The 23861-nt window shown below is 42.0% G+C and overlaps 1 protein-coding gene and 1 long non-coding RNA gene across 2 annotated transcripts in view; one reads left to right on the forward strand and one right to left on the reverse strand.

Moving 5' to 3' along the window:
• LOC106565237 (integrin alpha-5) overlaps positions 1-23861 on the forward strand; it is a 59224-nt gene that overhangs the window by 4070 nt on the left and 31293 nt on the right. Inside the window, exon 2 of the mRNA XM_014132131.2 lies at positions 18196-18326. Coding sequence (XP_013987606.1) covers positions 18196-18326 — 131 coding nt within the window. The remainder of the gene's footprint in view (positions 1-18195; positions 18327-23861) is intronic.
• On the reverse strand, positions 1607-22569 carry LOC123725513 (uncharacterized). Its single transcript, XR_006758006.1, has 3 exons — positions 22232-22569; positions 6828-7063; positions 1607-3977 (listed from the first exon to the last, which is right to left on the reverse strand). It is a non-coding gene; the product is annotated as an uncharacterized lncRNA (long non-coding RNA).

Genomic DNA, 23861 nt, shown 5'->3' on the forward strand with positions numbered 1-23861 from the left:
ATTTTGTCACCCTCATCATGGCAAAGACACGGAGAAATGCATATGATGCAGCTTTCAAGTTGAAGGTGATTGATCTGGCTGTTGGAAAAGGAAATAGAGCTGCTGCACGGGAGCTTGGTCTTAATGAGTCGATGATAAGACGTTGGAAACAGCAGCGTGAGGAATTGACTCAGTGCAAAAAGACAACTAAAGCTTACTGCTGATTTTTTATTTTTTGTTACAAGCCGTGTTTCGTTAAAGCCTGTGTAAAGTTAATTTGTTTCAATGTACTGGTAGGCACCTGCGGCTTATAGACATGGCCGGCTTATTTATGTTCAAAATAATAGTTAAAAAAACAACAACATTATATTCAGGTGCGCTCAATAGTCCGGAAATGACGGTATTTGGATTGAAACAAGGGTGTGTGGTTTCAATGGTTTACTGATTTCATTATTGGTTATTATTGTCAATGATTTTGTTGACAGAACCCATTGTATTATATTATTGTATTCAATTCTTATATCAACAATTAAAAATATATAGAAATCCTGTTGTTTATCTTTTATATTCTTCTGAAATATTTAAAAGGGCTATACATGATTGACAAGTTGACTAAAGCACAAACAGACCTGGCTACTAGGCATGACAAAGAAAGATGCAGTGTCCATGTTTCACGTGACATTTTGAATGACATGTAGATGTTTTGTTTTGCTAGGAGTTATGGTCTCATTGAGCCTATCTGGACTCTTATTCCTGTAACTACACATTTGAAACGGAAAGAAAATCATATTTAAATGTATATCAAACCATTTAGAAATGTTGACCCTGATGTCACACATTGCAATGACGCTGTAGGTGGGATCGAGGCGTAACAGCTGCTCTTAGCGAAAATGTGTTTGGAGTTTCCTTTCTAGCTAGTAGACTATGTTATGATGTAGAGAGGTCAAAATAATGTAAAGCTATCGACCAAAACAATTAATTTTAAAATGTTGTTTACTTCTCCTTACCATTATCATTCACCTGATGGTACTTTTTTTTCTTCTGCTAACGTATGATGGTGGTTTCTGGGTCACCAGTTTGCCTGGGAAGGGGTCCCTAGGCAAGAAAATGTTGAAGAACATTGTCTTTGCTTGTAATATCCCTTTCATACACAGACCAAAATCCCACACATTTACCATTCCTGCTTCTTTTTGCCTGTTTTTTGATATATCTGAACGGGGTAAGGGGTAAAACACATGGCAAATTAAAATCCACCTAAAGACCTAATCACGATTCCTGCATTTTCACAGACCTTGTAATCAAAATACAGGTATCGGGTCTGTAAATTCAATAACACTTCCATTGTTTAACACCTGCCTAATTTAAAATGCAAACAGCCCCCATGGTTTAAAAAAAAAAAAAAAAAAACAATTTGCCAGTTACCCACTGATATGTATAAAAGGGGTATACCTACAAGAAAGTGGTATTTTATTTTTATTTTACCTTTATTTAACTAGACAAGGCAGTTAAGAACAAATTCTTATTTACAATCACGGCCTACCCCAGCCAAACCCTAACCCGGACGACTCTGGGCCAATTTTGCGCCGCCCTATGGGACTCCCAATCAAGGCCGGTTGTGATACAGCCTGGAATCGAACTAGTGTCTGTAGTGACGCCTCTAACACTGAGATGCAGTGCCTTAGACCACTGCATCACTCGGTAAATAAGGGGCTGTTTGAAAGAGGGTCATCAATATTGCCATACATTTTTTACAGGTAATATATCACATTTTCTGTCTGAAATTTGTATAACTCAGCTAAGAAAGCTATTTGCCAGATGTTCACTTTCTTCAGCAGAGCCTCTGATCAGTAACTAGGCTTGTACCAGATTGAGCATTTGTCATTATTCAGCTATTATTTTGTGATATATTACACACATACATATTCAGCATTTTGTGGGAGTTGGATAATATATATTAAGAGGAAATTCAAATCATTGGGTGAATAGGGATGTCATTGACTTTGACAAATACAAGAAGGACCCCCTTGCTGTTTTACTAATTGGTGAGTGAGATTAAATAGGATTCAAACACGTAGCTAGGCCTACTTAGCCGATGCCCACAGCAGGTAACACCACTTTCCACCTTTTACTAAAATACAAATCTTAGCATTCACAGCTGAAATTAAGTAACAAAATTATGCCTGTTCTACCAACTGAAATGGGTTTTTGTCTTAGCCCATCAAATTAGGTACTCAAGAGTTGCATTCTTTTTGTCCAACTAATGTTATAGGAATGTAGTGGTACCACAACCTTCACGGATCAAATCAACAACTGAATTTGTGTAATGTGCTCGCACTTCATACAGTACATCACATGTACACAAATGACGCAGTGCATTGTAGGCCTGTTATTGTCATAAACACTTTGACAAGTGTGCATCGCTGCTGTACCACCCCTACCCCATCCCGATCCTTTCAAGACAAATGCATTAAACTTCAAGTTCACTTGTTTATCATCAACTCTGTCATATTTACAGATTCATTGATATAAAATGATATAGGCTACAGTAGAAGGAAAAATGTCATGAAACTTTAACACCATTCCCCTAAAAACTCAAATATTTCCAGGCCTATGCTGATAAAAAAAAATATTCCAATGAATAGGCTTTTCAGCAATTTTGGCAAAGGCTTATCCTACATTTTAGGACGGACACACAGACTATTTAGAATGACTATCGTCGTCAACAGCATCATGGCAGCTGAAGATAAAAGGGCATGGGCCGGAAGGCATCTATTATAGTGAACTTCAACTCCTTTTTCTTTTAAATTACCATTAGGAGACCATCAGCAGAGAGGAAGTCCAATGGTTTTGACTGAACTGAATTATCATCTTGCACTATTACTCAGGAAGTAAGCACAGCCTTTGTACATGTACTGTAGGTTAATCTCATGGTAGCAATTGAGCCTGAGGATGAGGTTATATGTAGGTAGCTTGGTCAAATAGTGAGAGATGATGTACCCTAGACCTAGGTTTTGAACAACTGCAGTGTCATACTATGGTTGGACTAATCCTGAGAAAAGGGCATCAAGTTAGTTATGTTGGCCTAGTTTACAATGGGACCACCAGAGATTTAGCTGTGACATTATCATTAGGCCTATCATGTAAGTCAAGGGTTAGGTCACTTGTTGCAAATGCTCATTTCACTAATTGTCAAGGACAACCCATTTACTCAAATCTGAGGGTCACCATATGGGCTGAGCCAATATTGGCATAGGGGCTGAGCTGAGTGATGTTTAAACAAATAGAGGCCTATATCAACTCCGCCTGTCACAGCGCCCCTTCTACCATCCTCTGAGGCAGAACTGGTTTTATGCCATTGACTTAAATGTACACGTTGTCTGACACCAGCAGGAAGGAAATTGCTTAAGTCTCCCTCTGTTTGCTTAGTTAAGCATTGGGGGGCAGAATGTGTGTTGTGGAGCCATTATGAAAATGTTGATTCAGTCGCCTTGTAGGAGTTGGCTCTTTTTCCCCCCCATGGTGCATTTTTTAATCTGGTTGTAACGGAGATGCTGAGAGTTGAGAAGCAGGTGAAATGTTTAATAAAACATGGAACGAGACAACAGTAGCATCTACACAAACACAGGAACAATACTGACTGGGGAAAGAACCTAAGGGAGTGCCAGATATAGGGGAGGTTATGGAGTCCAGGTGTGTCTCATGATGACGTGCAGGTGCATGTAATGACTGATGCCAGGTGTGCGTAATGATGAATCCCGGTCCGGGAGGCGAAGGTGGAAATCAAGGATGATGTTGGGATCCAGAATGTCCTCCACTGGAACCCAATGCCGCTCCTCTGGGTTCATACCCCTCCCAGTCCACTAGGTACTGGAGCCAACCCCCACGATGTCGGGAGTCCAGTAGAGATCTGACGGCATAGGCTGGACCCCATCGATGTCCGGGGGGGCGGAGGGGTGTTGTGGGGGACAGCATCAGCTAGGGGACCAGGAACCACCGGCCTGAGAAGGGAAACATGAAAAGGTGAGACACAGTAGTCACTGTGAAGCTGTAACATATATGTCACCTTGTTGGGGGGGGGGGGTCTGCCTGCCCCTTTTGACAGTAGATGGCACACTGGATCTCAAGTGCACGCCTGAACCACTCATCAACCGCAGGGGCTTCGGTCTGGCCTGGGGTCCACGGAGCCAGGGCCAGCTGAAAACCCAGAACACACTGGAAGGGGGTTAACCCAGTGGAGGAGTGACGTAGCGAGTTCTGGGCGTACTCTGCTCATGGAAGGAATCAAGCCCACTCTCCCTACCGGTCCTGACAGCAACTCCTCAGGAACCTCCCCAGCTCCTAGTTCATCCTCTCCATCTGCCCGTTGGACTAAGGCCTATACCCAGGAGTGAGGCTGACCGTGACCCCAAGCTTCTCCATACCCGTCTGGCGAATGTCCACATTATAGGTGCATTTTTGACAGGACCCTCTCCTGAATCGTAGAAGGGACAGGGCATTGGCCTCGGTGTTTTTTTAACCTGGGCAATAGGTCAGCGTGAAGTCGAACCTCGTGAAGAAAAGGGTCCACCTTGCTTGGTGCAGATTCAGCCTCATCGCTGTCCGTATGTACTCCAAGTTCCGATGGTCAGTGAAGATGACAAATGGTTCCTTGGCTCCCTCCAGCCAGTCTCTCCAATCCACTAATGCCAACTTCACCGCCAGGAGCTCTCGATCACCGACGTTGTAATTCCTCTCTGTGGGACAGTACTACCCCTACGCCCACCTCTGAAGCATCCACCTCCACCACAAATTATATCCTGGGATCTGGGTGTTTGAGCAATGGGGCGATGGCCTCATTGGCTGCTGGGCTCCACGCCAACCTACGGGGACCACCCTTGAGGAGAGAGGTGAGGCGACAGAGCTGAAATTCCTGATGAAACGGCATTAGAAGTTGGCAAACCCCAAAAACCGTTGTAACCCTTATGGTGGTTGGGACTGGCCATGACCTGACTGCATCTACCTTCTTGTCGTCCTTCCTCACTCCCTGCAGGCTGATTTGGTAGCCTAAAATTGGCACTTCTCAGTCTTGACGAACAGGTGGTTAGTCAGGAGGTTTTCCAGGACTGCTCGAACGTGAGTGATGTGATCCTCCAGGGTAGCCTAGTAGACCAGGATGTTGTCAATATACACGACCACCTGGCATCCCAGCATTTCCTTGAACACCTCGTTAACGAATGCCTGAAACACTGACGGAGAATTGGCTAAGCCAAATGGCATCACTAAGTACTCGTAGTGGCCAGACATCGTGCTAAACGCAGTCTTCCATTCATCCCCCCTCCTGGATGCGGATGAGATTGTATGCACTTTGTAGATCCAGTTTGGTAATGAACTGGGCCCCGCGGAGCTGTTCAATAGCTGCCGGCACCAACAGGAGAGGGTAATGGTATTTCATGGCGATTTCATTGAGTCCTCTGTTATCAATACATGGACGTAACCCTCCATTCTTCTTGGCTACGAAGAAGAAACCAGTCGACGCAGGAGATGTGGACGTGCGGATGAAACCTTGTTGGAGTGCCTCTTGGATGTAATGCTCCATGGACAGGGTCTCAGCCACCGACAGAGGGTAGATGCGTTTGCACAGAGGCACAGACCCTGCAAGCAGTTCGATGGCACAGTTCGCGGGTCTTGGAGAATACCTCCCGCAAGTCCTGGTATACCTCCGGGATGTTGGGCTGAAGGGCAACCTCAGGACTCTCAATCAACGTGGAACCACAGCAGATGGGGGAAGCAGGTCCTCCGGCATTCGGGTGACCAGTCTGATTCTCATCCTCGACCATGGGAAGGTTGGGGTTATGGCATTGAAGCCAAGGGAGGCCGATCTTGTGAACTGGTGCACTGGGGATGTTCTCCTGATGAATGGACTCCATGGTGAGGGTGAGTGGTTGGGTGATGTGTGATGGTTCTGGATCCTAGTGGCCGATTATCGAGGGCTTGAACTGGGAAAGGAGAGGAGAGCAGGTATGATGATGTTAAGAGAGGAGTCAAGGGTCTGGTCAATAAAGTTCCCCGCGGCACCAGAATCCACTAACGCTGTAGACACAGTACATGAGGGACAGTCAACTAGTGTGATGGACACCAAAAAGAGAAAGTGATAAAGATGGAATACTCACTCCTTTTTTTAAATTAAAAAAATAAATCGCATGACTGTCCCTCTGCTCTTGTGGATCCCGGATTAGGAAGTGCCTGACACCGTTGCAGCCCTCCTTGACCACATTACAGACAGAGCCCCGGCTGTCGCCGGCACTCCGCTGGGAGGCGTGTGTTCAGGCTCTGATCCGGAGTGTTCACTCAGGGAGGGAGAGAAGCGATGAGAGTACCGGTGCTTCTGAAGTAGGTTATCCAGACGGATGGCCATTGCAATGAGTGCGTCCAAGGAGAGGTTGTCGTCCCGACAGGATAGTTCCGTCTGGACCTCCTTGTGCAGACCGCTTCTGAGTAGCGTAGAAAGCATCGGTTTGTTCCATCCCCTGGATGCTGCTACTGTCCGGAAGGTGAGCGCATACTCGGCAGCTGTCTGGTCCCCCTGCCATAATTGGAGTAGGCACTCAGCCCCCTATCTGCCCTCCGGGGGATGATCGAAGATGCATTTGAACAGAGCCATGAACCCCTCATATGAATCTAGCTCCTCCTTTCTCCCATTCCAACACCCAACCAGTCAGCAGAGAAATAACCGTGGCAACCTTGGACCTGTCGGTGGTGGGGGCTCCCATCTGGTGCGTAAAGTAGAGGGAGCACTGAAGTAGGAAGCCACAGCATTTACATGGGGTGCCATCATATTTATTCGGGAGGGACAAACGGTTATCACTTACCTGAGCTGGTTGCTGAATGGGCTGTTGTGCTAGCTCGACTGGTTGTAGAGTATCCTCCGTTAGTTGACGACAACTCCTCCCGGGTATGTTTGAGACGTTGCACACTGCGAAGAACCTCTTCCATAACCGTCCCCAGTGGTGTCAGCTGGTCATGGTGTTGACGTAGAAGGTATCCCTGCTTGTCGACCGTCTGGGATATATTCTGTTTTCCTGCTGCTTCCATTGTAACAGAGATGCTGAGAATTGAGAAGCAGGTGAAACGTTTAGCAACAAACATGGACCGAGTCAACATAAAACTAGTGTCTACTCATAAACAAAGGAACAATACTGACTGGGGAAAGAACCTAAGGGAGTGCCAGATATAGGGGAGGTAATAAGTGAGGTAATGGAGTCCAGGTGTGCCTCATGAAGACGTGCAGGTGCGCGTAATGATTGATGCCAGGTATGCGAAATGATGGATCCCAGGACCGGTGGTTAGTATACCGGCGACATCGAACACAGGAGGGGATGAGCGGGAGTAGACGTGACACTGGTTAGGACTGGACAATGTTAGTCTTTATGCTGAAATAAAGAAAATAATTGAATAGCTAGCTATTGTTGCTGTTTTGATTTCCCAAATGTTATCATATGCCTGTTGCAAAAGCTTCTGTCTTGTTTGGGGTCATATAAATCAAGTTGGGATAGGTGGAGCAGTTGCGGTCGTAGAGAGACAAAGAGTGACACACTCGCCCGAAAATGTTCTGCTCAATTTCATGCATGCCACATATTAGATTGCCTGTATGGCAAAACAATATCCAGAGTTTGCTGTTTTTCAGCATGCCACTGTTGTTTGTGTATCGGCGACATCCACAGTGTAAGTCAATAAGCCTGGTGAAGATAGAAGACCGTTGTTTTGGTAAAGAGGGTGTCGGGCAATAATATGTAATGAGCAGTAGCTGTAGAATGGTTTTGGTGAATAAGCAATGTTAATGCAGTGTTTCCCTTAGATTTTCTTTTTTTTAGGCAGAGCAACAACTGCAGTAACACCCTGAGATGACATCAGTTGAAGGGGAGGGGGTTAACCATTCCTATGTACCAGACCTGGGTTCAAATAGTACTTGTTTTCTTTCAAATGCTTTAGTTGCACTTGATTTATCCAGTGGTGGAAAAAGTATCCAATTGTCATACTTGAGAAAAATAAAGATACCTTAATAGAAAATTACTCAAGTAAAAGTCACCCAATAAAATACTGCTTGAGTAAAAGTAAAAAAATATGTGGTTTTAAATATACTCAAGTATCAAAAGTAAATGGAATTGCTAAAAAATACTTATGTAAGTATAAATCATTGAAAGTATAAATCATTTAAAATTCCCTATATTCATTTTCTACTTTTTTTTATTTATTTACGGTAGCCAGGGGCACACTCATACACTCAGTCATGATTTATAAACAATGCATATGTGTTTAGTGAGTCCACCAGATCAGAGGAAAAAGGGATGACCAGGGATGTTCTCTTGATAAGTGCATGAATTTGACCATTTTCCTGTCCTGCTAGCCATTCAAAATGTACTTTTCGGTGTCAGAGAAAATGTATGGAGTAAAAAGTACATAATTTTATGTAAAACTAAAAGTTGTCAAAAATATAAATAGTAAAGTAAAGTACAGATACCCCAAAAAAATGACTTAGTAGTATTTTACACCACTGGATTTGGCTTGCCTGGCACCATGGAACCAATGGAATAGACTCAAAGGTGCAAGCCCTACCCATATAGCACTCCAGGCAAGCTCAATTAAAGTACTCAAAGTAACTCAAAGTACTTGAAAGAAAACCATATTATTTGAATCGAGGTGGATAACATAACTGTGTTGCTATATGTTTGGCCAGTAGATTCAAGTTGACTCATTCATGTGTCATTACTCTGATATTGTTTCTCTATGGTATGGTTTTCCTTTGTTGTATGTTTTCATATTCTTTTTAGTTGTATATCATTGACTTAAAGGGCACTTAGCAACTCAACACTTTGAGAAATCACAGGGGAGCTCGAGAGTGTATCTGAAAGAGAACGGTTCCCAAAAACTCAGTCCTCAAGAGTGAGCGACTGCATAGTAAATGGTTTATAGGAAAGTTAATCCTGCCGTGTAAATATTCCTCTTATGCTCGCCAGACATTTGGGGGCCCCTTGACTCGGAGGCTGTCTGATCTCTGTTAATGTCATCATTCATTGACATCTAAAGCTTTGCAATTCCCCTGTGCTCGGCTGTTTGTGTGGCTGCCTTGAAAGGGTAGACGGATTGTCTCTCTCGCTCTCTTTCTGTCTCTGTCCCCCCCACACACTCTTTTTTTTCAGACCGTTAGCTCAGTTAATTCTCAGTCCCACTTTTTCCCATTTAACATTTTCCATTCTCATTCGTAGGAAACTATAAGGATCCCCAATGCCTAATATTCACTGTATGTCTACGATTACCATCTTGCAAAGTCATAAAAACCTGCTAACTCCCAAAAAGACATGCTTCCCACTGGACACAGACGTCAGTTCAACGACTAATTTTGATTTACATTTGGTTAAGTTGTCAACTAATCTGAAACGTGAAATGAACAAAAATGTCACCATGTCATTGGATTTAGGTTAAAAGTTGAGACGAAATACCCTTACTGTAACGGTCGTCTGAAGGTGAAGAAGTGGACCAAAGCGCAGTGTGGTAAGTGCTCATGATATTTATTTTCAAGAAACACTCAAACAAAATAACAAAAGGGAAAAACGAAAATGCACAGTTCCGTCAGGCACATACGCTAAACAGAAAATAACCTCCCACAAAACTCAGGTGGAAAACAGGCTGCCTAAGTATGATTCCCAATCAGAGACAACGATAGACAGCTGCCTCTGATTGGGAACCACACCCGGCAAAAAAACTAAGAAATAGAAAACATACATATTCCCACCCGAGTGTAATTGTCGTGTGTGTAGGTTGCAGGGAAGTCAGGCGCAGGAGAAACCAACTTAGTGTAACTGGAGTAGTTTAATTTATATAAAACAAACTCCAAGAAACCAACATACATAAAAATAAACACGGGTAAACTAACCCGTCGCACACCTATACAAAATACACGAATACATAACACTAAACAATCTCCGACAAGGACATGAGGGGAAACAGAGGGTTAAATACACAGCATGTAATTAATGGGATTGGAACCAGGTGTGTAGGAAGACAAGACAAAACCAATGGAAAATGAAAAATTGATCAATGATGGCTAGAAGAGCAGTGACGTCGACCGCCGAGCACCACCCGAACAAGGAGGGGTATCGACTTCGGCAGAAGTCGTGACACCGAGTCACACCCTGACCCAACCAAACATAGATAATAAATAACATCTCTAAGGTCAGGGCGTGACACTTACGTTGATTACTTTTTGCATATCCAACCAGTTTTCCGTGTTGATTCAACGTCATCACATTGATTTTTGGGGGGTTGAAATGACGCGGAAACACCGTTGATTCAAACCGTTTTTGCCCAGTGAATTCTGTCTAGGTACACTTGATAGTCCTGTCAGGCAGAATCAAATCTTGATTCAGTAGCTTATTTCTCAGGCATGGGTAGATGGATCCAGAGATCCTAGATATTATCCTTTCATACCCTCAGAAACCAAATACTTTTTAACCACAAACCCAAAACCCTCCACCCCAGCCCCTCTTTAGCCCAATACCTCAATGAAATATGTGCCATGTTTAGCTTCTTCGGTGGAATACTATCTGAACAACTTAATGTTGCATATGTAGTCTTTTTGATTGTGGAAAGATGTTTGAGCCCACTGGAAGTAGACTGGACTAGAATGGGTTTCCTGTTACTTCAGTCTCACCACATGTTCAAAAATGGCCTTTTCACTTTATTCAGATTACAACCTCTTTTTTTAAAACAAGCCATATAAAGTTGGTTGCAATTTCAGTTTAATCCACCAGAAAAGACAGAACAAATAATACAACAAATATTGTGGTTAAACTCAAATGTACTAATTGATTAAAAACACATGATTTTTCAACAACTAATTGCAGCATTACCGCAAAAATGAGACAAGTGGAAGGGGGGAAAAGTAAGGAACTTGTCTGTCGGCCCTGCATTAAAGACCAAAATTGGTTGAAGAAAATTGTAATAAATAGAAAAGTATACCAGTTTCCTCTACGACAGTGGTTCCCAAACTTTTTATAGTCCCGTACCCCTTCAAACATTCAACCTCCAGCTGCGTACCCCCTCTAGCACCAGGGTCAGTGCACTCTCAAATGTTGTTCTTTGCCATCATTGTAAGCCTGCCACACAGACACTATATGATACATTTATTAAACATAAGAATGAGTGTGAGTTTGTCATAACCAGGCTTGTGGTAAGTGACAAAGAGCTCTTATAGGACCAGGGCAGAAATAATAATATAATAATAATCAATAATTTTGCTCTTTATTTATCCATCTTACATATGAAACCTTATTTGTTAATCGAAAATTGTGAATAACTCACCACATTTAATGAGAATGGGGTGCTTGAAAGGATGCACATAACTCTGAAATGTTGGGTTGTATTGGAGAGTCTCAAATCTTAAATGATTTTCCACACACTGTCTGTGCCTGTATTTAGTTTTCATGCTAGTGAGGGCCGAGAATCCACTCTCACACGATACTCTGAGAGCAGCCCAATCCAGAAATCTGGCAGTGGCTTCTGATTATATTCAATTTTCACAGAACCGCTTGTTGCAATTTCGATGAGGCTCTCTTGTTCAGATATCAGTAAGTGGACTGGAGGCAGGGCATGAAACAGATAACGAATCCAGTTGTTTGTGTCATCCGTTTTGGGAAAGTACCTGCGTAATTGCGCACCCAACTCACTCAGGTGCTTCGCTACATCACATTTGACATTGTCCGTAAGCTTGAGTTCATTTGCACACAAAAAATCATACAATGATGGAAAGACCTGTGTGTTGTCCTTGCAGACAGAGAAGAGCTCCAACTTCTTAATCATAGCCTCAATTTTGTCCCGCACATTGAATATAGTTGCGGAGAGTCCCTGTAATCCTAGATTCAGATCATTCAGGTAAGAAAAAACATCACCCAGATAGGCCAGTTGTGTGAGAAACGCGCATCATGCAAGTGGTCAGTGTGAAAATTATGGTCAGTAAAGAAAACTTTAAGCTCGTCTCTCAATTCAAAAAATATGTAAATACTTTGCCCCTTGATAACCAGCGCACTTCTGTATGTTGTAAAAGCGTTACATGGTCGCTGCCCATATCATTGCATAGCGCAGAAAATACATGAGTTCAGGGGCCTTGCTTTAAGAAAGTTAACCATTTTCACTGTAGTGTCCAAAACGTCTTTCAAGCTGTCAGGCATTTCCTTGGCAGCAAGTGCCTCTCGGTGGATGCTGCAGTGTACCCAAGTGGCGTCGGGAGCAACTGTTTGCACGCGCGTTACCACTCCACTATGTCTCCCTGTCATGGCTTTTGTGCCATCAGGGGCAGAGCACAGCTACGTTTGGCTACATACGGACCATTAGTGGAATTCCCGAGAGAGTAATGGTTAATGTGATTGGATGTTAATTATTTGACTAGGCTACCTGTATTTGACTAGGCTACATTGTGTTGTTATTTCGCTGAACACTAGATGGTTTAATTTAATTTTTGGCAGTGAAACGAGGCTACTCGGGTGAGAAAAAAACCTCACCCAAATGTATAGCCCCATTGGAAAATATAAATGGACTGTTTGAAAATGGACATAGACATATCTTATATGGGCAGAAAGCTTAAATTCTTGTTAATCTAACTGCACTGTCCAATTTACAGTAGCTATTACAGTCAAAGGGTGCACAATTATGAACTTGAAAATGTATTAATAAACTGTAACGACGGTCGTCAGGAATGGACCAAGGCGCAGCGTGTTGAGTGCTCATAATTAACTTTAATGAAAACACTTAGACAAACAAAACAAAACGATGGACGACGAATACAGACTTGAAGGCGAACAACAGCAATTCAAGTGACAACCTCCCACAAATTACAAACACAAACACACCCTAATATATAGGACTCTCAATCAAAGGCAACTAGACAACACCTGCCTTCAATTGAGAGTCCACACCCCAATTAACTAAACATAGAAAACAGACTAACTAGAAAGAACATAGACTAACAGAGCAGTGACCAAAAAAACCCGGAATACATAAATCCACTACCCTCTACATAATACACACACCCCAAACCACATAAACCAAATACCCTCTGCCATGTCCTGACCAGCCTACACTAACAAAATAACCCTCATACTGGTCAGAACGTGACATAAACCAATTAGGCACATTTGGGGAGTCTTGATACAACATTTGGAACAGATATGTAATGGTTCATTGGATCAGTCTAAAGCTTTGCACATGCACTGCTGCCATCTAGTGGCCAAAATCGAAATTGCATCTAGGCTGGAATAATACATTATGGCCTTTCTCTTGCATTTCAAAGATGATGGTACAAAAACAATCCTGTTTTTTCTTTGTATTATCTTTTACTTGATCTAATGTGTTATATTCTCCTACATTCATTTCATATTTCCACAAACTTCAAAGTGTTTCCTTTCAAATGGTATCAAGAATATGCATATCCTTGCTTCAGGTCCTGATCTCCAGGCAGTTCGATTTAGGTATGTCATTTTAGGCGAAAAAAAAAAAGGGTCAGATCCTTAAGAGGTTGGGACCAAAAAATGGACAGCTGTGCCATATAGATTGCAAAATAGTTGGGAAGAGATTTTCGATGTACCGACTCCATGGCACATGGTTTATGAACTGATACGCAAAACAACGGCAGTTTCAAAACTTTTTTCAATTTGAATTATTATATAAAATTCTTGCAACCAATAGAATATTATAAATATGGGGGATACAACCTTCCCAGCTCTGCAAATTTTGCTGTGAAGAGACCAGAGTCATTCGGATTATTTTGGTACTGTCCATATGTAGCTTGTTTTTGTCACAGGTCCAGGAATGGCTGAAGAATTGCAACATTTACCTGGAGCTAACTCTGCAGATAGCACTACTGGGTGATTTGAAAAGTCATAGTCAATCGATGGATAATATTATAATACTTTTAGCAAAATTGTTTATCTTTAATTTACAATTTGTAAAATCTATGAGAATAGAAAGGTTCAGAACTTTTGTGAAACATCACAGCACAGTTGAAAAATATATGGCAAATAGAAATCCAAAAGGGATGGTGTTAAGAGATAGATGGGAGAGGTTGAATGGAGCTGAAGGGTGGGACTAATAACAACAAGATAATTAATGTAAAATATACTGTGTCCATACAATGTATATAGGTTCAGAACTTTTGGGAAACAGCACAGTTAAAAATATATGGCAAATAGAAATCAAACTGAATGGACATCAGAAATAGATGGGAGAGGTTGAGGGTAGAGGAAGGAGAGGACTAAAAACAAACAAAATATAACTATTGTAAAATAGCTTGTGTCCATAAAATGTATATGTATGTATAAGCTGGAAGTAGAAGTCTAAGTGTTGTTGTTCATTAGTTTACTACAATTAAGGGAGGGGTGGTAGGGTTAGTGGAAAATAATAAAGGAAAATATATTTTTTAAAGATATGTACAGTACCAGTCAAAAGTTTGGACACACCTACTCATTCAATGGTTTTTATTTATGTTTACTATTTTCTACATTGTAGAATAATAATGAAGACATCAAAAATATGAAATAACACATATGGAATCATGTAGTAACCAAAACAGTGTTAAACAAATCAAAATATATTTTATATTTGAGATTCTTCAAAGTAGCCACCCTTTGCCTTGATGACACCTTTGAACACTCTTGGCATTCACTCAACCAGCTTCATGAGGTAGTCACCTGGAATGCATTTCAATTCACAAGTGTGCCTTGTTAAAAGTTAATTTGTGGAATTTCTTTCCTTCTTAATGTGTTTGAGCCAATCAGTTGTGTTGTGACAAGGTAGGGTTGGTATACAGAAGATATCCCTATTTGGTAAAAGACCAAGTCCATATTATGGCAAGAACAGCTCAAATAAGCAAAGAGAAACGACAGTCCATTCATTTCAAGAACTTTAAAAGTTTCTTCAAGTGCAGTCACAAAAACCATCAAGCGCTATGAAGAAACTAGCTCTCATGAGGACACATCCACAGGAAAGGAAGACCCAGAGTTACCTCTGCTGCAGAGGATAAGTTCATTAGAGTTTCCAGCCTCAGAAAACAGCAATTAATTGCACCTCAGATTGCAGCCCAAATAAATGCTTCACAGAGTTCAAGTAACAGACACATCTGAACATCAACTGTTCAGAGGAGACCGAATTAGGCCTTCATGGTCGAATTGCTGCAAAGAAACCACTACTAAAGGATAGCAATAAGAAAACAAGACTTGCTTGGGCCAAAAAACAGGAGCAATGGACATTAGACCGGTGTAAATCTGTCCTTCGGTCTGATGAGTCACAATTTGAGATTTTTGGTTCCAACCGCCTTGTCTTTATGAGACACAGAGTAGGTGAACGGATTATCTCTGCATGTGTGGTTCCCACCGTGAAGCATGCAGGTGGAGGTGTGACGGTGCTTTGCTGGTGACACTGTCTGTGATTTATTTAAAATTCAAGGCACACTTAACCAGCATGGCTACCACAGCATTCTGCAGCGATACACGATCCCATCTGGTTTGCGCCTAGTGGGACTATCATTTGTTTTTCAACAGGACAATGACACAAAACACACCTCCAGGCTGTGTAAGGGCTATTTTACCAAGAAGGATAGTGATGGAGTGCTGCATCAGATGACCTGGCCTCCACAATCACCCTACCTCAACCAAGTTGAGATGGTTTTGGATGAGTTGGACCGCAGATCAAAGGAAAAGCAGACAACAAGGGCTCAGCATATGTGGGAACTCCTTCAAGACTGTTGGAAAAGCATTCCTCAGGAAGCTGGTTGAGAAAATGCCAAGAGTGTGCAAAGCTGTTATCAAGGCAAAGGGTGGCAACTTTGAAGAATCAAACATGTGAATTATACTTTGATTTGTTGAACACTTTTTTGGTTACTACATGATTCCATATGTGTTATTTCATAGTTTCTATGTCTTCACTATTATTCTACAATGTAGAAAATAGTAAAAAATAAAGAAAAACCCTTGATTGAGTATGTGTGCCCAAACTTTTGACTGTTACTGTATATATTTACACAAAAATATATGGGGGATTGGAAATCATGCAGACAATTACATTGATGGAATCTACAATCTATCTGCAATATTAAAGTTATATTAAAGCTGATCTACCCCCCCCCAAAAAAAATGGTTTCCTGTTTCTCCCACCTTCGCTCCCATGCTTCTCTCTCTCTTCTACCCCCTCACCCTTCTCCTCCCTCTATCAGTCCAGTAGAGTCAATGGAGATAAGAACTAGCCTTTGCTATGATCTGCCCTTTATCCTTTATCTTTTCCCCAGATTCAGTACCGTCATCATCTGCTCTTTCTTTTTTTGCTCAGAGGAACAACCTCCCAAATGATAACCTTAGTTACGCAAGTCTATTTCCTGAAATGGATCTAATGGGGAACGTTAAGACAGATTGGTGATGATAATGATAGGGCACCTATAAAATGAGAGTTGGGGGACCTCTAAAATGAGGGTGATGCTCACACTGCATAGAGAGGATCCTTGTATTCACAAATTGTCTCAGAGTAGAAGTGCTGATCTAAGATCAGTTTTGCCTTTCAGATCATAATGGAAAAATATAGGCGAGAACCAGATCCTAGATCAGCAATACCTCTTCAAAACGCTTTGTGAAAGGCTTACAACTGTATTTTGGTGGGATTGGATTTCTGACCTATCTGAAAGTATTCAGACCCTTTCACTTTTTCCACATTTTGTTACGTTAACACCTTATTCTAAAATTGATTAAATCGTTTTTTCCTGCTCATCTATCGACACGCAATACCCCATAATGACAAAGCAAAAACAGTTTTTTAGAAATGTTTGCACATAAAAAAAAATAATAATGGAAATATCAAATTTACATAAGTATTCAGACCCTTTACTCAGTACTTTGTTGAAGCACCTTTGGCAGCAATTACAGCCTTGAGTATTCTTGGGTATGACGCTAGAAGCTTGGCACACCTGTATTTGTGGAGTTTCTCCCATTCTTCTCTGCAGATTCTCTCAAGCTCCGTCAGCTTGGATGGGGAGCGTTGCTGCACAGCTATTTTCAGGTCTCTCCAGAGATGTTCGAACAGGTTCAAGTCCGGGCTCTGGCTGAGCCACTCAAGGACATTCAGACTTGTCCCGAGGCCACTCCTGCGTTGTCTTGGCTGTGTGCTTAGGGTCGTTGTCCTGTTGGAATGTGAACCTTCGCCCCAGTCTGAGGTCCTGAGCACTCTGGAGCAGGTTTTCATCAAGGATCTCGCTATACTCTACTCCATTTATCTTCCCTCAATCCTGACTAGTCTCCCAGTCCCTGCCATTGAAAAACATCCCCACAGCATGATGCTGCCACCACCATGCCTCACCATAAGGATGGTATTGGCCAGGTGATGAGCGGTGCCTGGTTTCCTCCAGACGTGACGCTTGGCATTCAGGACAAAGAGTTCAATCTTGGTTTCATCAGGTCCAGAGAATCTTTTTTGTCATGGTCTGAGAGTCGTTTAGGTGCCTTTTGGCAAACTCCCAAGTGGGCTGTCATGTGCCTTTTACTGACAGGTGTGTGCCTTTCCCAAATCATGTCCAATCAAATGAATTACCACAGGTGGACTCCAAGTTGTGGAAACAACTCAAGGATGATCAATGGAAACAGGATGCACCTGAGCTCAATTTTGAGTCTCATAGCAAAGGTCTGAAGATTTAATGTAAATAAAGTAGTTCTGTTTTTTTGTTTTAATAAATTTGCAAACACTTCAAAAAAACTGTTTTCGCTTTGTCATTTGGGGTATAGTGTGTAGATTGATGACAAAATAAAGTAATTTTATCCATTTTAGAATAAGGCTGTAACATAACAAAATGTGAAAAAAGTGAAGGGGTCTGAATACCTTCTGAATGCACGGATCCATGAAGGGAGAGTAGCCAAATCAATAAAAAATAATTACTTGGGGCAGCAGGTAGCCTAGCGGTTAAGAGTGCTTGGCCAGTAACCGAAAGCTCGCTGGTTTGAAACCCCGAGCCGATTAGGTGAACAATCTGCCAATGTGCCCTTGAGCAAGGCACTTAAACCTAATTGCTCCTGTAAGTTGCTCTGGATAATAGTGTCTGCTATATGACTCAAATGTAAATGCTTCCTGTACTCCCACTTGTTATTTTTGGATGCTGTATTTTAGCCTAACTGTGCGCTAATGTTGTGTTTCTGTGTTCTATTTTAACTTTAGTGTCAGCATTCTGATTGGTGCTCCCAAAGCTAACACCAGCCAACCGAATGTCAACGAAGGTGGATCTGTGTACTTATGTCCCTGGAGCCAGGGCCAATCTAATTGCAGTGTCGTCCACTTTGACAATGAAGGTAAGGTACCTGGCTGAATAACCTGGTGGAATTAGTAGTGAATGAGTAGCACTACCGTAGAGCTAACGTGTCAACTATCCACTGTGTGATTCTCTCAGCTATTCCATCTTAGATCAAAGCCTTTGAGTAAATTAATTTCTTGATTATTTAACCTGTTTGAGGGGATGAGGAGAATTACTTTATTACTCCTTCATAAGAAAACAAGTAACATTACCGTTCATTATAAAACTGGTTGTTTGGATCCTGGATGCTGATTGGACGAGCTGCGTTCTGACACATCTATGCCTGCTAACAGTTCCATCTGAAAATGATCACTGCACCTCCATCAGAATATCATGTTCATGTTGCTGTCCGAATTGTCTCTTGTATTTATTTCAACTCGCACATCATTTCCCCTTGCTTCCAGCCTAGCATTTAGTTTGGTACAGCGGGGGTTAATATAAGCCTCACTGTCTGCAAGTCTGACTTCGGAAACCATGTTTCACTTTTGAAATTTCGGATCTCTGTAGTACCGTACATAGAGTGAACGGTGCTCAGACGAGACAAAACAACGTTTTCTAAGCCAGTCGAAATCACGCATCAACGACATTATCATGGATATATCCAAGTAAATACCAATAGAAAAAAAGCTCAAACAAACAAAAATTCAGCTTGTGTACTGTCATTCCAGGTTCAGTGTTTGACGTGACTGAGTTAGCTGAAGTTGGCTAGCTAGCAAGTGACAAGAATGTTATCCGGCCTGCATAGCAACCATTTTGTTTAGTACGGACGACCAGTCCTTTCACGTCTGTAGCGATATGGCCAAAAGAACTAACAACCAGATTTTTGTCCGGACTATATTTTGGTGGAAGAATGAAATTGTATCAATTGACTTATCAAAATAAAGTTCTAATCAAAATATGTAATTCATTGTTATTTTAATATATTGGTAACAGTTTTATAAAAGTGATAATGTACGCAAGGCTCCGCTATCGTGTCGGGCAGAACAACGGCATTTACCTGTGTGTCGCGTTCCTCGTATTCTCCCTCATCGGAAGATATGTCGAAATCACTCGATGACCAATACGCAGCAGGTTGACTGTTCCACATCATATTTATTTTAGATGGAAACGACAAAACAAAATAAACACTCAGAGGAGAAAGGTGACAGTTTCACAGGTGAAACGAAACACAGTGCAAAATTACAATTACCCACCAAAATCAAACACAAACACACCCCACTATATGGGACTCTCAATCAAAGGCAGATAGACAACACCTGCCTTCAACTGAGAGTCCCAACCCCAATTAACCAAACAAACATACACTCACTAAACTCCACATAGAAATACCTAACCTAGAACCTACCCCAACACTCACAACCCCACTATACCATAACCAAACATAACTGCCACGTCCTGACCAAATATAATACAAAAAAACCTAAGTATATGGTCAGGACGTGACACTGTGACTGTATTCATGATACAGCATTGCCTCTTGTGCCGTGTTGTTTAACTAGTGGTTACAACATTTACTTTTTTTGATTTATTAATTTAACTAGGCAAGTCAGTTAAAAACAAATTCTTATTTTCAATGACAGCCTAGGAACAGTGGGTTAACTGCCTTGTTCAGGGGCAGAATGATACATTTTTTACCTTGTCAGCTCAGGGATTCGATCTTGCAACCTTTCGGTTCCTAGTCCAAAGCTCTAAGCACTAGGCTACCTGCCGCCCCAGCATTATGTCAACTGCTTATGTCAGCTGCCATAATGCGGCTATGGAACCCTGACCTGTTCACCGGACGTGCTTGTTGCACCCTCGACAACTACTATGATTATTATTATTATTTGACCATGCTGGTCATTTATGAACATTTTAACATCTTGACCATGTTCTGTTATAATATCCACCCTGCACAGCCAGAAGAGGACTGGCCACCCCTCATAGCCTGGTTCCTCTCTAGGTTTCTTCCTAGGTTTTTGGCCTTTCTAGGGAGTTTTTCCTAGGGAGTTTTTCCTAGCCACCGTGCTTCTTTCACATGCTTTGCTTGCTGTTTGAGGTTTTAGGCTGGATTTCTGTACAGCACTTTGAGATATCAGCTGATGTACGAAGGGCTATATAAATAAATTTGATTTGATTTGTGTATTTCCTTGTACAAACGTCTAATACAAATGTCTAATGAATTTCCCGATTAACAATGTTAACGTCAGGTGTCACAAAGGTTTCATACGTACATTTTACAAAGAATGTATACCGCAAGGCTTTCATAGCATACCTCTAGTTAAAGTTGGATTGTATATACATAAAAATGTGCCTTCAGCCATTAAAGAATAAGGCTTCTATTAGTGAGCTCACTGGCTATGATGACCCTGAGGTTATAATGGCAAACCTCTCTGTCAAGGCTTAGAGATTCTTCCCCAGCGGTGCTCTGTCTTTATTTAAACCATTCTTTGAAGTTTCTCCTCCTGTGCTTAGTAGTGAGTGAGCCCTGTCTCATCTTCCCCCTTTCTAAAGCCCCTAGTTTGAGGTAAAGTTTAGTTAAAGCTCTGTATCCACTACATCCAGTGTCTCCACAGGATTTTGGTTGATTTCCTGCCTGGCTGGATTGAAGCCCAGTATTGTAACTTTAATTAGGTCAAAGCAATGGGCCAGGGTTCTGGTCTACAAACACGGTTACGACTGCTCTTAGAGTTTTGCTTTGGTACTGCAGTTTACTGACGCCCAGACCAGGAAGACAATTTCCATACACGGCCACATAGAGAAATCAGATTTGAAAATTCCTTTGTGCACATAACATCCATTGAATTATTCAAATAATTGTTGCTGAGGCTCATTATTTTCCCATCAGCCCGAAGATATACATTTTTTATATTCATCCAATGTCTGCCGTGTTTTTGGATGACATGATTACGCCGTTGCTGCTCGCGCTGTGCACTCTGCACAATGAGTGCATGTGATGTTGGTTCGTATAAACTGGATGCAACCCGGATATAAACGGTCTATGAATCAGCGAATGCGAACATGAGTAGATATCTTTGAGAACAACGGGCGGACTTCTTGGACTCGGTCTCCAGTTGTTATTATACTTCATTGGGCCAAAGTCATTATGGGGACAAGGACCCCTGGGCTGCCTGCCCTAGCTCTGCCTGCCAGTGAAGCGGTCACAGCCACATCGGATATAAGCAGGAAGTGATAAGGTCCACAGTTTGAGGATCAGAGAGCATGCGTTATCGCATACGCTCACACACATACTACACATTACATATACACATACACACACTGGATACACACATACTGACACACACCCACACATGCATGTGCACACACATACACACATACCGTACATTACATAGACACATACAGACACTGGACACACATATTCAGACACACAAACATGCATACACAAACTGTTTGCACGCATTCTCGTGTACCTAAACTGTTTATAAATACACAAATATAGACACATGGCACTGCTTACAAACACAAACTATGTACACAAACATGTACACATCCACAGGCTTACATATGCAGTCATGCCCACACACACCCCCTAATATGTACACTCTCCAAATTGAAGGTACAGCTGATGTGATATGTGAATTCAGGAAATTAGCTGACAGCCGTTTTACACAGACAGACAGGTACAGTAGACACACACACACACACACTGCCCCAGGCACTTCCTTTCCCGGTTTTGTGCAGTGCAGATTTTCCCATGCAGGTCTCTGGGTTCAAAAGGCACAGTGTGTACAGACTCCTGCAGCCAGACAGACAGACAGACATAGGGCATTGCAGTGGTTAGGGAAGGTTAATGTCACCTGTCATGTCCATGAGTCAGACAAATGAATCAAACCACACACCCAAGTCTACTGCATTAAAGGGATGGTTCATCCACATTTCTAAATTTGTTCAGATTTTTCTTACCTTGTCAGTAGTCTATTGGCCAGGATTGTTTCACACCCTGATCTGTTTCACGTGTCTTGTGCTTGTCTCCATCCCCCACCAGGTGTTTCCCATTTGTTCCCATTATCCCCTGTGTATTTATACCGGTGGTTTCTGTTTCTGTTGCCAGTTTGTCTTGTCTTGTCAAGCCTACCAGCGTAGTTTTCTGTACTCCTGATTGCCTCGTCCCTGTTTTCTAGTCCTCTCGGTTCCGACCTTTTCTGGCTGCCCTGAGCCTGCCTGCCATTCCATTCTGCCTGCCCTGACCTCGAGCCTGCCTGTCGTCCTGTACCCATCTGACTCTGACCTGGTTTACGAACTTCTGCCTGTCCTCGACCTGCCTCTTGCCTGCCCCTTGTCTATTAATAAATATCGGAGACTCTAACCATCTGCCTCCTGTGTCTGCATTTGGGTCTTGTCCTGTGTCGTTATAGATTGACTGTCTGCAGTTGACGACACATGCTTTTTTAATGAATTTGGGTGAACTATCCCTTTAAGGAACATTTAAGGGTGTTCATAGCAAGGCTTGTCCTCATTCGTTTTCATTCTCTCTCAACATTACTAATATATACTGTAAGTTTGACCTAATGTTACCACCCAGAAATTTTGGGTGTACTCTCTCAAAGCCAGCTGCTCAATGTTTTTGTCTGTCACAGGAGACTGTTTTACCCCCCACGCCTTCATAAAACCGGGACCAGACTACGAAGGACAAATGTTTCGATTTCAGTAAAAACGCGTTCCAAGTCCTGCTGAACAGTTTGATGTTTGCCAATAGCATGGTGGATGGATTAAGAGTTGAGGCCCGGAGACGGAGGTTATAAAAACATCAATGCAAATAACCCAAGGACACACATGGAACCATCTGACATGTAACAGGAACATATGACATGGGGGATCATGTGGAGACATAGTTACAATAGACATCACTATGGTTGTTTGGAAGTTTTGCTCTCAAATAAAGAGTCACGCGATGATATGGTGTGTGGTCCTTCCACTACGACTCGAGAAACCATGCAGTTTATTAGGATACAGATTAAATAAGTTATGAACTTCGCAGGGTGATGAAAGTGCACAGTGATGAGCTTGATGCTGCTTTCCAAGAAATATTGAGGGGTCCTATTCTGGTGACACGATGATCGATGCTTGACTGCCATTTGACATATAAAACTATTCTCGCTCTTATCCATAATAATCTCATCATGTAGACTAGACAACACAAACTGTCCACCCGCACTGTATCTGCGAGCTATTGTCTAGAGCACAGGTGCCAAGACCAGAATAGGCACATTTGCTATTTAACGCAACTGTTTTTGTGACAAAACTATCGGTAAAGTTGAAAATGCGATGGAAACAATTTAAACTTTATATTTTTATTTGGTACATTTTGTGTGCACTACGTCATCATGCACTGATTTCTGTCTGCAGTTAGTCCATTTGGTGGAAACATACCATTAGTGGGAAAATGCAGATATTTTAAACTGCAATATTTTCTCTACGCCCTATGGTAAAATGTGTACAATTGTGGGAAATTAACTCTAAAATGTACATTTCTCTCCGCTGTCAAGAAGGGAGCCGCTAAAATGTTTTGCTCGCAAGATGCCCCCCCCAACAA

The sequence above is a fragment of the Salmo salar genome, chromosome ssa12 (assembly GCF_905237065.1).
Source record: "Salmo salar chromosome ssa12, Ssal_v3.1, whole genome shotgun sequence".
NCBI classification, from domain to species: domain Eukaryota; kingdom Metazoa; phylum Chordata; class Actinopteri; order Salmoniformes; family Salmonidae; genus Salmo; species Salmo salar.